This window comes from Haematobia irritans, chromosome 1 (genome assembly GCF_050003625.1).
Source record: "Haematobia irritans isolate KBUSLIRL chromosome 1, ASM5000362v1, whole genome shotgun sequence".
NCBI lineage: Eukaryota > Metazoa > Arthropoda > Insecta > Diptera > Muscidae > Haematobia > Haematobia irritans.
The window spans coordinates 50,062,097-50,078,315 of NC_134397.1; the positions used below are offsets into that span (position 1 = coordinate 50,062,097).

Sequence of the window (16,219 nt, forward strand, 5' to 3'; positions counted from 1 at the left end):
GGTATTGATGTAGTGGAAAGGTATTAAAGACCCCGTAACGTGTATATCCCCAGCAAACACTAGGTAACCACATCTCATTACAATTGACATTACCAGGAGTAAAGCTGTCATTACACGTTGCATTACATTGCGGCGAGTTATAATGACTAACTTGTAATGACAAAAATAAATACTTCTCGGTAATTTTCGAATTGTTATTCTCAAATTTTTAGGCAGTTTATTAACTACACATAATCGAGCACTTACATAAAAAATCAAAAAGAATATGTAATGTAACGGTAATTCTGAAAATTTTTCCGTTAGGAATTTTTTATCACAAATATTTCATAATAATTGTGTTTAATGACATTATCATGTTATGTTTTAAATAAATGCTTTCTTATACCTCATTCACATTACACTTCCAAAATGCGTTTAAACTAAATTTCAAATGCCATTTGCCTTATAAAAAAGAGACTTAAAATCCACTTTTAGTAGATTTCGAACCTTATGTGAATTGGCTATTGGATATATTGTATCGTAATTCACGAATGCAACTACCTTAAACAACCTACATTTATTTCTATTTTAAGTGTGAAATTAATTTGAGTGTAATCTTATTTAGATTATTTATTAGAATTTTTTTTAATTTTTCCAATATTCGTTTCTATTCAAGTAGTTCTCCTATTACAGCACCACTCGCCATATTTTGATCCATTGTAATCGGCGATAGAAATCAATATTTTCGAGATTTGGTTGCTGAGACAATAAGTGGCTATTTTGCAAGTTTTGGTGTATCTACGAATAAGTTATTACATATTAGGGTCATTATATGCTTTAAATGCACTACTTATTTTATGGCCGAAAGTATGCCTGGGAAGAAGTACTTCCCTCCTAGGACATGCGTATGTAAATGTAATCCGAAGCGATGCCAATTAATAAGTGGTTATTAATTTTAAATAGGCTTACCTACAAGATTACCGGGTAATGAGAGTTTTTGCTGGGTCACAGACCGTTACAACATTTTGAACCGATTTACCGTCCATCCGTTTATTGAAATTATGCATGAAGTTATTATTGTAAATGGGCCAGATTTCATTTTTAAATCAAATCTTCTGGTTTTCTAATCACGAGAGTTTGGACAAAATCATCCACAAAATCAAAACTGGTTAATATTGGACCATAATTTGATATACGCCCCATATAAACCAATCTCCAGATTTCACATGTGTAATTTGTGAAAATTATGCGTTATCTACCAGTCTACCAGTCTACAAGTTGTCTAAATTTTTCCAACACATTAGCATTAAAAAAATTATATATTTTTTCGACAATTTTTATCTTAGGGTTTATTGGTTTATAGAAAAAAATCTTCTTCTTTTTCCAAGTCCCCAACAACCACAATCCCCCATTTCTTCTAAGCTATTTAATCGATATATTTTACACATAAACTATTTTAACTAACAATATGGCATCACTGATCATCATCTTACAAATCCCTTTAATGGCAACATGTTGCCAATATCGTGTTGTTTTGCATTATTACCGCAGAAGCAGCAGCAGCAGCGGCGGCTGCATGCAGTGCATGATGTGGATGAATTTGTAAATGATGATTGTTGGTGGCATCGGTTTGAACTAATTGCACTGCCGCATGGTGATGATGCATCTCATTTAGGGGCACTGCTGCTAGGTGTGGCGTTGGATTATGCAGGCTCGTCTTTTCCAAACATTTATCGGGATACATCATCATAAATTCGTTATAGGATGAAATAGACGATGGAAATTCATTCACACACATAAAGTGTCAAGGGAGGCAAGTGGGGGTAAATTCAATTACAGTAATTATTGTTATTGGATTTTGTTTTTTCAATTTTGTACTATAGTAATAATGAAATTTTAATGTGTTCGAGAAATGCAATTCCAATATCTAAAAATAAAAGAAAATTAAAAAATTATAAAATAATTATATAAAGAATTTTCTATATTAATTATATAAAATATCAAAACAAATAAATATAGATTACATATAGGACAAAATATCATATAATAATAACCAATATGAATAGTTTTTTGACGATTTTCAATCAATAAAAAAAGATCACACATCGAAATTAAAACAATTTAAATAAGCTAACCTCATATTGCTGACCTCTAGGGACCAATTTCATTGTGATAGTAATGAGGTAGCAAACAAACTTCTCTCGTAAAATTTAAAGGTTAAAGGAAACCCTTTTACGAGGATTAACTTCGGTTTAATTCACCATACCATCGATAAACACTGGTCCTTGACGGAGCTTCATCTAATTCGTTGGGATGAATCTTTTAAGTTGCTCATGATCATATTCCTTCTCTGCGTGCATCTACTGCATTAGGGCATTTTGAACAGATAACATTCTTCAAAAATGCCAGAAAGATATGAATCCCAAGCATGCAAGCAATTTTACCCATTAATTCCCTGGGACATATGTGGAATACATTATGTAATTGATTGGAAAAAAATTGCTAAAATTTTTATAAAAAGTACAAAAATTTTTCTAAAACGTACGAAACTGACAATAATGAATATTTTTCATAAAACGGACGAACATATTTCATAAAACCTACGATAATATTTCATAACAATTATGAAGAAAAATTTCGTTAAGAAATCGTAATATTTCATCACTTTTATGAAAAATTTCTTTGATTATAAAAAATGAACGTATTTTGTTCTTTTAAAGACGATTTTCGTTCATTTTATTTTATGATATTTTACTACTGGGAGAGCAAATTAACCCTTTCACTACCGATGTCCACTTAGAAGGACATTCGAAAAAGACACCAAATTCTATTTTCCCACTTAGTTTCGATTTATTTCTCGATGTTATTTTAAAGTAGAGGCTTTAATCCAAATAAGCTACAAATATTTTCCATATTGGTGAGGTCGAAAATAAATTTTTATAAACTTCTTTATAAAAATTTATTTTCGCCCTCATTTGAGAAAATTTGTCTACTGTATGTTTCTAGTAAATAGACATTCATACAAAAACTATAGCTGATACTTTTTCGGGTTCTTTTTTGTATTTTTTCTCACACTTTGAAGGATATTATAGGCCAAATAGCGCTTATTTTTGTAAGGCCATTTGGTCACAATTCAAGAATCAAGGTTTCAGAACAAGCTCATATATCTCTTGAAGTAATTGAGGTAGGTTTTCAAAATGACAATTTTTGTTCTACATGCTGTTAGTACAAGTAAAGAAGAAAAATTAAAGCTTTTAACATTAGGTTTATTTCGGTAGTGAAAGGGTTAAAAATACGGTAACTTTTCAAATATTTGAGAATTTATTCTGAAGAAATTGTAACTGATCAATCAAAGTACTATCAATCGCTAGCCGCTAGTTTTCCAATCTTTCTAGCCACATACCATATAGATTTTGACCTTCTATGCGGCTTCTTTAAAATAAAGACATTATTTTGCAAACTTTCTGGCTAAAAATCTAGGACCGATAAAATTAAAATTTGGATACAGATCTGATTTATTGATTTTTTATTCTTTTTTTCGCGGTATACTCGAATTATGAAAGCTATTCACATACAAAAAAATGCCAATTTATAAATCCAAATTACACACAAAAAACTAATACATTTATTTTATGAATAGTGTTCACAAAAATTTTCCAAACACGGAATTCATAAATTGTATGAAAAAACTTCATAAATTACAAAATACCGGTTTTCATTGACTACGATCGTATACATAATATTAATGAAATTTTTAATATTATAAATGAAATATACATATTTTTCGACATTGCAAAATATGTACTTTTACATAATATATATTAAAAAGATCATGCAATAAATGTAACTTTTCTTTTGAATTTTTCCCCTAATTCTTGAATAATGGATTTATTAAAAACCGCATTAAAACCCAGTAGGTAAAGAACATAATTATACCCTGCGCCACACTGTGGGACAGGGTATTATTTTGAGTTAGTGCATATGTTTGCAACACCCAGAAGAAGACGAGATAGACACATGTTGTCTTTGGCAAAAATGCTCAGGGTGGGATCCTGAGTCGTCTGTCCGTGAACACATTTTTGTAATCAAAGTCTAGGTCGCAGTTTTAGTCCAATCGACTTCAAATTTGACACAAGTATGTGTTTTGGCTCAGAATAGAACCCTATTGATTTTGGAAGAAATCGGTTCAGATTTAGATATAGCTCCCATATATATTTCGCCCGATATGGACTTATATGGCCCCAGAATCCAGAGTTTTACCCTAATTTGCTAAAAATTTTGCACAAGAAGAACAATTAGTACTATAGTCAAGTGTGCCAAATTTTATTGAAATCAATTCAGATTTAGATATAGCTCCCATATATATCTTTCGCCCGATATGGACTAATACGGTCCCAGAAGCCAGAGTTTTAACACAATTTGGTTGAAATTTTGCACTAGGAGTACAATTAGTAGTGTAGTCAAGTGTGCCAAATTTTATTGAAATCGGTTCGGATTTAGATATAGCTCCCATATATATCGTTCGCCCGATTTACACTCATATGACCACAGTGGCCAATCTTTTACTCCGATTTAATTGAAATTTTGCACAGGGAGTAGAATTAGCATTGTAGCTATGCGTGCCAAATTTGGTTGATATCAGTTCAGATTTAGAAATAGCTCCTATATATAGCTTTCGCCCGATTTACCCTCAGAGGCCGATTTTTTGTTCCGATTTAATTGAAATTTTGCACAGGGAGTAGAATTAGCATTGTAGCTATGCGTGCCAAATTTGGTTGAAATCGGTTCAGATTTAGATATATCTCCCATATATAGCTTTCGCCCGATTTACACTCATAAGACCACAGAGGCCAATTTTTAACTCCGATTTAGTTGAAATTTTGCACAGGGAATAGAATAGGCATTGTAGCTATGTGTACCAAATTTGGTTGAAATCGGTTCAGATTTAGATATAGCTCCCATATATATGTTTTTCTGATTTCGATAAAAATGGTCAAAATACCAACATTTTCCTTGTAAAATCGCCACTGCTTAGTCGAAAAGTTGTAAAAATGACTCTAATTTTCCTAAACTTCTAATACATATATATCGAGCGATAAATCATAAATAAATTTTTGCGAAGTTTCCTTAAAATTGTTTCAGATTTAAATGTTTCCCATATTTTTTTCTACTAACATTGTGTTCCACCCTAGTGCATTAGCCGACTTAAATTTTGAGTGTATAGATTTTGTAGAAGTCTATCAAATTCTGTCCAGATCGAGTGATATTTAAATGTATGTATTTGGGACAAACCTTTATATATCGCCCCCAACACATTTGACGGATGTGATATGGTATTGCAAATTTAGATCTGCAAAGTGGTGCTGGGTATAATATAGTCGGCCCCGTCCGACTTTAGACTTTCCTTACTTGTTTTCTATTATTTTATATTCCTTATATATTTCAGTCAATTTAAGGACGATTTCTTTACATCAAAAATGTGTTTTTTTACTCTAAGAAAAATTCTCCTTAGTTCAAAGACATAAGAGAGACGCAATTTTCCAAAACTTCCCAGCAAAAAAAGAGCTTCGAAAAAAGTAGTTTGTATGCCCAATCTGTGATCCGGAAGTAGTGCAAACTTTGATCATCTCCAATGAATTTTGCATGGCGTCCATAGGACGGAAGTACTCCCTTTTTGGATCCTGTGCTTTAGAAGTTGTGCCCTGGAAGTTAATTTGAATGAAGAAATTTAAAAAGCGAAAAAAAAAATTTTCAACCAATTTCATTTTTTTTTCAACCATATTTTTTATTATACAATTATTTTCCTATTATCTAATTTTTTACAATTTGAAAAACTTTTTCGCTACGGCCAGGGGTTGAACCTGGGTTTGATGGCACCATAACAGAACACCTTAGCACACTCAGCCACAAACGCCAATGAACATGAAGCGTCGAAAGGACAATTCAAATGTTTGTGATATGATCGTAATACGACACCAAGGAATAACATTCTAATTGCTTCTCGAGATGTTCTTTATTAGTATGAACGAAAAAAATAAGAAACGCAGGTTCAAATCTCACCAGCGGCAATTTTTTTATCAACTATTTGTCTAAAAAATTATTTTTTTTATGTTATGCATCGTTTTTTTTTCGGCATATATTTTCGTATAAATATATTTTTTCCATTAAAAATCAAAAAAACAAAAAAAATTCTCGTAATTTGCAAAACCTTCTCAAAAGAACTTCCATGGAAGCGAACAAGTCAAACGGCACAGGTTCAAATCCCAGCGGGGATGAAATATTTTTTTTATTATTATTATTTTTTTGCTTTTTTATAATTTTCTATTTTTTTTTTGTCAAATTTAATTGTTCAAAATTTGCATTTAAAAAAAGCCTGATTGCGTTCTTTCTAATACTTGTTCACAAGGACTGCATCGGAAGTAGAAAAAAATCATTGGGGGATCCCAAGATGCGCTTTAGAAGAAATGTTTGTGGACTTGTGCAAAAGGACTGCATCGGAAGTTGAAAATACACTATGGGGGATTCTGGGATGGGCTTTAAAAGAAATGTCTGTGGAACAACTTCCAATTCTTTTTGCTGGGTTGTGTCCTAAATTTAGTAAAAAAAATTTCGAAGCAAAGATTATAAACTTTATTTTAATTAAAATGTCATTATTTTAAAGAAATGTGTTCTTAATATTTTGTAAATTGCGCTTCTTTAATATCACGTAAAAATTTTTTCAGTATATGGATACCACGACGATAAGACTTGTCTTTTAATTCAATCCGCGAATCAACCCAATTTTTTTGCTTTCTCATAAGAAGGTAAATGCTGATCACCGAGGTCATGCGTCATCGATAGGAACTCAGAGGGAGCAATGCCTGTGCTATACGGTGGGTGGGGTAACACTTCCCATTTGAGCGTTACCGCGTTGCAAAATCACTTTGTCGTGCCTTTCCAAATATTGTGGACGTTGGATGGATGCTCGGCTCAAACGCAACAATTGAATTCAATCGCCCTATGATCGTTTCACTCGTTTACACTGAAAGAAGAGTTTTCTTTTCTAAGGAACGAAATTTTAGACAAACGATGTTTTTTTTTTTGACACTAAAAAATTTTTATTAACAGCAAATAAAAACGATTAGGGACAATAGTTGAATCATATGTCACAAATTGATGTTTATTTTCTCATAAAAAAAGTAGTTTGGAATAAAGGGGAATTTCGTTTGTCTAAGATTTTGGGTTTTCAGTTGAAATTTGGCTTTTCCCTCATTTTTGAGGCATGACCATGATTTTTTCGCTGGGAATGTCGTAGTCGATCCACCTTGGAACCAGAAAATTATTTGTTCCAATTTTCGTTACGGCCGATTAATGAATAGGTCGCATTAAAAACATGAGCCGGCGAAAAGACGGAAAAAATTTACAAGAATTTTAAATTTAATCTTCACAAGAATGTGAACCCAACATGATAGAGGAAGTCTAAGATTCGTTCTCTCTCAATTTCATAAAGATTTACTTATATTTGATCAATTTAGAAAATTTGTCTCAAAAACATATGATGATGTAACAATGCTATATAAAAATTCTAATTTAGCAACTCCCCCAAAACAAAAGAATTGTGAAGAACAACCTGAAACAATTGAAAAATTAACTGTGAAACCCAAAAAAACATAAAATTCCCCCCAAGAAAATTTTGAGCGAAAATGATACAAAATGAATACTCATGACCAGAAGAAGCCTTAATGTTAGAAAAAAAAAAAAAAAACAAAAAAACAAAACAGAGTAAGCCAAGATTACATTGTAGTTGTCTAAGCATTGTTATCAACTCTTTTGCTTTGTTATTACTTTGTTAACTTTTTTTGTACTATTTTCAATTGTTTCCTTGGGTATTTGCTTTCGTATTCCAATTGGAATTATTATTATTCTGTCTATTCATCATTGTTCAATTGAGATCAAATAAAGATTACAAGTATCGATAAGTGGCTTACACTCGAGCATAAAAGTGTTCATAAATTGAAGCATATCCAACATGATAACATATCCAAGCCAAAGCGAAACGAATGTTGGATTTTGTTTTTGATTTCGTTTTGGATGTTCAGCACTCATCTGAACTTTATTTCTATTGTTTTTGATCATTGTGGGGGAGCACTCAGTGGCTAGTCTTCCCACCTGATAGGGATTTTTGTTTCTTTTCTATTGTATTCTCATATTGATTGATGCCACACAACAAATAGTTGATCTCCATTTCTTTAGCCATCCATCTCGCCATGTCTATATTCTCCTCTTTCTTTCGTTTTTTTTGTTTTTTTTTTTTTTTTTTGTATGAATCCATTGTTGTTGAGTATGAATTTGATAGAAATGTATTGATCATCTTGTCTCTAGCTCTTTGCTTCAATTCTCAAATGAAATGCCAAATAAGCGTGCTGGCCATTTATTTATCCCACCTATTTGCTATGGCCAATAAACGGCCAACAAAAATTTATAAAATGGTCAACGCTATTACAACCATAGCAAATAAAATGGCTTGACAAGCCATTGATAATTTGCAAATCTGATGTGCATAATTTTACGCAAAATTATATGGATTATGAATTTTATGGGGATCTGTTTGGATTTTGCTTTGATTTGTTTTTGTCAAATGGAATAATGGCAATAGATTTTTATTATGTAATTCGGCAAAGCTAAAAATACAAGTTAGGCAAACTTCGAGGTGACATATACTCATGGAAATCAGCCATTTAACCATTTGTTGACAATACCATAGTTCAAGTTCAACCGACCTCTGCATCCAGTTAAATTATATCAATACACGAAATAAGCTGCAGGAGTTACTCTGGCAGGAATGCAAGCAGTAACTGACAGTGATAACTTGTGCCCGTGGCTCACATAGGGAAGAAATAACTGTTTTCATTGCTAAAGCGGGAGAATCTTCTCACCAGGGTCAAACATATTTCTGTTTAATAACCTTAACTTCATTCCTATTGAACATCCTGGAGAGGATTCAATGCAGGGACGAAAAAACCAATTTTTAAAAAAGTACAAAAAAAAGTATTTTTTTAAGTGAAAAAGTACTTTCCATTAAATATCCGTTTTACTCAACAAAATGTTCGCCCAATGGATTTCTAATGAGGTTCACCATGTTTTCGTTGTTCTACTACTTTAGATAAAAAACTATTTAATTTTTTTTCTCTCCGTGGAATAATTTAGTTACGTTGTCCCTGTTTCCCGATATTATATTTATATCTGAAAAAGTGTCTTATTTTTTATACCCTCCACCATAGGATGGGGGTATATTAACTTTGTCATTCCGTTTGTAACACATCGAAATATTACTCTAAGACCCCATAAAGTATATATATTCTGGGTCGTGGTGAAATTCTGAGTCGATCTGAGCATGTCCGTCCGTCCGTCCGTCTGTTGAAATCACGCTAACTTCCGAACGAAACAAGCTATCGACTTGAAACTTGGCACAAGTAGTTGTTATTGATGTAGGTCGGATGGTATTGCAAATGGGCCATATCGGTCCACTTTTACGTATAGCCCCCATATAAACGGACCCCCAAATTTGGCTTGCCGATCCTCTAAGAGAAGCGAATTTCATCCGATCCGGCTGAAATTTTGTACATGGTGTTGGTACATGGTCTCTAACGACCATGCAAAAATTGGTCCACATCGGTCCATAATTATATATAGCCCCCATATAAACCGATCCCCAGATTTAGCTTGCGGAGCCTCTAAGAGAAGCAAATTTCATCCGATCCGGCTGAGATTTGGTACATGGTGTTAGTATATGGTCTCTAACAACCATGCAAAAATTGGTCCACATCGGTCCATAATTATATGTAGCCCCCATATAAACCGATCCCCAGATTTGACCTCAAAATTCGTTTTTATTTTTCAACATAGTTCCCTTCAAGAGCGATACAACGATTACAACGACCTTCCAATTTTTTGATACCATTTTGGTAGTACTCCTTCGATTTTGCCTCAAAATAGGCCTCAGTTTCGGCATTCACCTCTTCATTGCAGCCAAATTTTTCCCCTGCGAGCATCCTTTTGAGGTCTGAGAACAAGAAAAAGTCGCTGGGGGCTGATCTGGAGAATACGGTGGGTGGGGAAGCAATTCGAAGCCCAATTCATGAATTTTTGCCATCGTTCTCAATGACGTGTGGCACGGTGCGTTGTCTTGGTGGAACAAAACTTTTTGCTTGTTCTTAGGGGGCCGTTTTGCCGCGATTTCGACCTTCAAACACTGCAATAACGCCATATAATAGTCACTGTTGATGGTTTTTCCCTTCTCAAAATAATCGATAAAAATTATTCCATGCGCATCCCAAAAAACAGAGGCCATTACTTTGTCAGCGGACTTTTGAGTCTTTCCACTCTTAGGAGACGGTTCACCGGTCGCTGTCCACTCCGCTGACTGTCGATTGGACTCAGGAGTGTAGTGATGGAGCCATGTTTCATCCATTGTCACATATCGACGGAAAAACTCGGTTGTATTCCGAGTTAACAGCTGCAAACACCGCTCAGAATCAGCCAAGTTTTTGCTTCCACCGTATTTTTTCCCTTCAGAAAACAGTATTTTATCAAAACACGAAATTCCTTCTTTTCCATTTCTTCTTTTCCACAATAACAATAGTTGCTTCACAAAAGACGTTCTATCTCACAAACTAATTGACTTACAGACGTCAAATTTTGACACGAATCATTTGAAGGTTGGTACTATATAAAAACAAGTATATACAGCAGTAAGTTCGGCCGGGCCGAATCTTAAATACCCACCACCATGAACCAATTATTAGGGTTTCCTTTGAAATTTCAGGAGGGCTTGAGGACTTGAGGACACTTCCCGATGATAAATTTAAAGATTTCAGTTCTAAATTTCAGGCAAATTGGATAAAAACTACGAATTCTATAAGCCCAAAAAGAAAAATCGGAAGATCGGTTTATATGGGGACTATACCAAAACATGGACCGCTACTCACCATTTTTGGCACACCTCTTTATGGTTCTAAAATACCTCTAGAATTTGAAATTGAGGCAAATTGGATAAAAACTACGGATTCTATAAGCCCAAGAAGTAAAGTCGGGAGATCGGTCTATATGGGGGCTATACCAAAACATGCACTGACACTCACCATTTTTGGCACACCTCTTCAAGGTTCCAAAATACCTCTAGATTTTCAATTTCGCGCAAATTGGATGAAAACTACGGTTTCTATAAGCGAAAGACCCCAAATCGGGAGGTCGGTTTATATGGGGGCTATACCAAAACATGGACCGACACTCACCATTTTTGGCACACCTCTTCAAGGTCCCAAAATATCTCTAGATTTTCAATTTCGCGCAAATTGGATGAAAACTACGGTTTCTATAAGCGAAAGACCCCAAATCGGGAGGTCGGTTTATATGGGGGCTATACCAAACCATGGACCGACACTCACCATTTTTGGCACACCTCTTCAAGGTCCCAAAATACCTCTAGATTTTCAATTTCGCGCAAATTGGATGAAAACTACGGTTTCTATAAGCGAAAGACCCCAAATCGGGAGGTCGGTTTATATGGGGGCTATACCAAACCATGGACCGACACTCACCATTTTTGGCACACCTCTTCAAGGTCCCAAAATACCTCTAGATTTTCAATTTCGCGCAAATTGGATGAAAACTACGGTTTCTATAAGCGAAAGACGCCAAATCGGGAGGTCGGTTTATATGGGGGCTATACCAATACATGGACCGACACTCACCATTTTTGGCACACCTCTTCAAGGTCCCAAAATATCTCTAGATTTTCAATTTCGCGCAAATTGGATGAAAACTACGGTTTCTATAAGCGAAAGACCCCAAATCGGGAGGTCGGTTTATATGGGGGCTATACCAAAACATGGCCCGATATAGCCCATCTTCGAACTTGACCTGCGCGCAGACAAAAGACGATTCTGTGCCAAATTTCAGGACGATAGCTCCATTATTGAATGCTGTAGCGTGATTACAACAGACAGCCAGACAGACAGACGGACATGCTTATATCGTCTTAGAATTTCTCCCTGATAAAGAATATATATACTTTATATAGTCGGAAATCGATATTTCGATGCGTTACAAACGGAATGACAAACTTATTATACCCCATCACCATTCTATGGTGGTGGGTATAATAATGTGCATTTAATACTAGCGACGCCATCTATGTGTCAGACCGGGACTTATCAGCCAACCTGTTATATAAACGATCAAGAACTAAATATTCTAACATTACTCCAGTGGGAGCCACCGTGGTGCAATGGTTAGCATGCCCGCCTTGCATACACAAGATCGTGAGTTCCATTCCTGCTTCGAACGAACACCAAAAAAGTTTTTCAGCGGTGGATTATCCCACCTCAGTAATGCTGGTGACATTTCTGAGGGTTTTAAAGCTTCTCTAAGTGGTTTCACTGCAATGTGGAACGCCGTTCGGACTCGGCTATAAAAAGGAGGTCCCTTGTCATTGAGCTTAACATGGAATCGGGCAGCACTCATTGATAAGAGAGAAGTTCACCAATGTGGTATCACAATGGTCTGAATAGTCTAAGTGAGCCTGATACATCGGGCTGCCACCTAACCTAATCTAACCTAACCTAACATTACTCCAGTTATATCGTCTTTAGTAGAACTTTGTACGCTATCCATGGCGGAGGATACATAAGATTGGGCCTGGCCGAACTTGCGGCCATATTTACTTCTTTTTATTTGTATTTTTGAAACCCAAAAAATATCGAAAAAATGAAATTTTCGAATCAATTTAGATTTGTTCGAAATTATGGCCTTCGAGAGGCCGTCAAAGCCATTACAGTAGAATGATTAAAGCCGGTGAAACGAAAGATCCCTATTTCGGTTAATCGGTAGAACCGGTGTTTTTAAGTCTTCTTTTGGGTTTTGTATGTTTAAAATTGCAAATTTAATGCTATGTTAAATGTAAGCATTTACACCTGGGTATTTTAATAAACGACAATGAAAATGATTCCAGGTGCAACATACAAATGAATTTAAAAAAATCTTGTCGATCTCTTAATAAAATATCGAAAATTTTTTTTCGCCGAATTTAATGATAATAAAATTTGACTTTCCTTTCAAAATTAAATTTTCTAAGAAAATCGGAGGTGTTTCAAATAACACCTCCACCGGGTTTGTACTATAGTTCGACCCGGAAAAATCGACCTTCAACCTCATTTTTGATGACTCCACATCACATGCTGCACGAAAGTGGCTCAACGGTGTTTAGACCTCTTTTCGGCGGAGCGCAGTCTTGAGATGATCGACACTTTGGTATTTTTTCGTGCGAACATTAATCTCCAAAATGTCACAGGCGCAAAAGTCAAACGGATTCAGATCCGGAGAATTTGGTTATTTTTCAAACATTTCCGTTTTTGTGATGAAAATAACTCGATAAAAGCAAAATACTTATCTCTATTTGGTGTTCTAAAGGGTGATTCTTTTGAGGTTAGGATTTTCATGCATTAGTATTTGACAGATCACGTGGGATTTCAGACATGGTGTCAAAGAGAAAGATGCTCAGTATGCTTTGACATTTCATCATTAATAGACTTACTAACGAGCAACGCTTGCAAATCATTGAATTTTATTACCAAAATCAGTGTTCGGTTCGAAATGTGTTTCGCGCTTTACGTCCGATTTATGGTCTACATAATCGACCAAGTGAGCAAACAATTAATGCGATTGTGACCAAGTTTCGCACTCAGTTTACTTTATTGGACATTAAACCAACCACACGAATGCGTACAGTGCGTACATAAGAGAATATTGCGTCTGTTTCTGAGAGTGTTGCTGAAGACCGTGAAATGTCGATTCGTCGCCGTTCGCAGCAATTGGGTTTGTGTTATTCGACCACATGGAAGACGCAAAGATCTTGGTGTAAAACCGTATAAAATACAGCTCGTGCAAGAACTGAAGCCGAACGATCTGCCACAACGTCGAATTTTCAGTGAATGGGCCCTAGAAAAGTTGGCAGAAAATCCGCTTTTTTATCGACAAATTTTGTTCAGCGATGAGGCTCATTTCTGGTTGAATGGCTACGTAAATAAGCAAAATTGCCGCATTTGGAGTGAAGAGCAACCAGAAGCCGTTCAAGAACTGCCCATGCATCCCGAAAAATGCACTGTTTGGTGTGGTTTGTACGCTGGTGGAATCATTGGACCGTATTTTTTCAAAGATGCTGTTGGACGCAACGTTACGGTGAATGGCGATCGCTATCGTTCGATGCTAACAAACTTTTTGTTGCCAAAAATGGAAGAACTGAACTTGGTTGACATGTGGTTTCAACAAGATGGCGCTACATGCCACACAGCTCGCGATTCTATGGCCATTTAGAGGGAAAACTTCGGAGAACAATTCATCTCAAGAAATGGACCGGTAAGTTGGCCACCAAGATCATGCGATTTGACGCCTTTAGACTATTTTTTGTGGGAAATGCTCGAAAAAGTTGCACAAAATTGGACTTTCCGAATGGACCACCTAAGACGCAGCCGCGGTCAACATTTAAATGAAATTATCTTCAAAAAGTAAATGTCATGGACCAATCTAACGTTTCAAATAAAGAACCGATGAGATTTTGCAAATTTTATGCGTTTTTTTTTAAAAAAAAGTTATCAAGCTCTTAACAAATCACCCTTTATAAGAAACAAGAAAAAAATTGGGAGAAGTCTAGAATAAAAATGTTACTACAGAATGAACGTAGGTGCCTTTTCCGAAAGAATTGGCCAAAATTTTTCAAATTCAAAATTGTGGAGTCTAAAACTTTTAATCAAAAGCACATAGGTATACAATTTAAGGATAGAAAATAAGGATCCGCCTAAAAACAGACCTACTAGGTTCAAAGTATTTTGGGGCTATTTCTCGAAAACTATAAAAGATCCAAGTCTTCGCACGAACTTTTTTAGGGGGTTTTATACGTTCTATTCAGCAAAAATCGAAATCGGCTCATAATTTCGGATTTGACAACTAAAACAAAATTTCATACCCCCGAGGTGACCAACTTTCAACGCCTACATGTCAGCCCCTGGATCCAGTAGGGACCCACAGACTTGCAAGAGGAGGAAACTGTCCATGGTCTGCGGCAGAAATGTTTATCTGCCCAGGGCTCCAATACTGTTTATAGGACATTATTGAGCATTTATTTCGATCCCATGGTCGATCAATAGAAGCGCAGAGTGACCATCGGCCATTATTGCGGCCCATGACAAGATGTAAATTTTCTGCTGACTTCTTTGACAAGTAAACCTAACCATTTGTTCATGAACTGCTAAATTTGGAATGGCTTCTCATCCCAGAAAATTCAATTCGGTAACGGGTCACTTTCCTGCAAGCGAAGCAGCTAATTGACTTTATCCAGTCTAACTTATTTTGTGCATCGGTGAGTTCTTGGACTTTTTGGAATTTCAATGACTTTCATTTACCTTAAAAAAAATTAAGAAAAAATAATAATTAATGTGTTAAATTTTTCCTATCCAGATTATTAAGTTCACGATTATTAAGTTCAAGATTTAATGCTGCAATAAACATTCTCCACAGACATTAAAAGTCCTTATATTTAAAAAAAAATTTAAGTTGAAATAAAATTGAGCTTTTCCAATTTAAACTTTATTCTTGAGTAAATGTTTAAAAATATCAATATTAAAAATGTTCAAGCTTTTTAAATATGTCTGAAATCTCCTCAAGATAATAAACGAATAATTTAATATTGAACCTTGTTGGGGTTTGTGACCACGGTTGCTACAGTTGGTAGAATTCTACCAAAATTGTAGATTTTTTATAGATTGGTAGAATTCTTGATGTTTTGGTAGATTTTGCAAAATATTCCCCTCCTCTATAGAAATAAAATTTGGAGAAAATTTTCTATAGAAATAAATTTTGGAGAAAATTTTCTAAGAAATAAAATTTTGAGAAATTTTTCTATAGAAGTAAAATTTTGCAAAAATTTTCTATAGAAATAAAATTTTAAAAAAATTCTATAGAAATAAAATTTTAACAAAATTTTATATAAAAATAAAATTTTTACAAAATTTTCTATAGAAATTAAATATTGACAAAAATTTCTATAAAAATAAAATTTTGCAAAAATTTTCTATAGAAATAAAATTTTGAAAAAAATCCTATAGAAATAAAATTTTGAGAAATTTTTCTATAGAAATAAAATTTTGCAAAAATTTTATATAGAAATAAAATTTTGCAAACATTTTCTATAGAAATAAAATTTTGC

The 16,219-nt window shown here is 34.6% G+C and overlaps 1 protein-coding gene across 1 annotated transcript in view; it reads right to left on the reverse strand.

The window, feature by feature from the left end:
- Positions 1-16,219, reverse strand: part of dysf (neuronal PAS domain protein dysfusion) — a 163,595-nt gene that overhangs the window by 132,575 nt on the left and 14,801 nt on the right. Inside the window, exon 2 of the mRNA XM_075290300.1 lies at positions 1,526-1,906. Within this exon, the coding sequence (XP_075146415.1) occupies positions 1,526-1,777 (252 nt within the window). The 5' untranslated portion in view covers positions 1,778-1,906. The remainder of the gene's footprint in view (positions 1-1,525; positions 1,907-16,219) is intronic.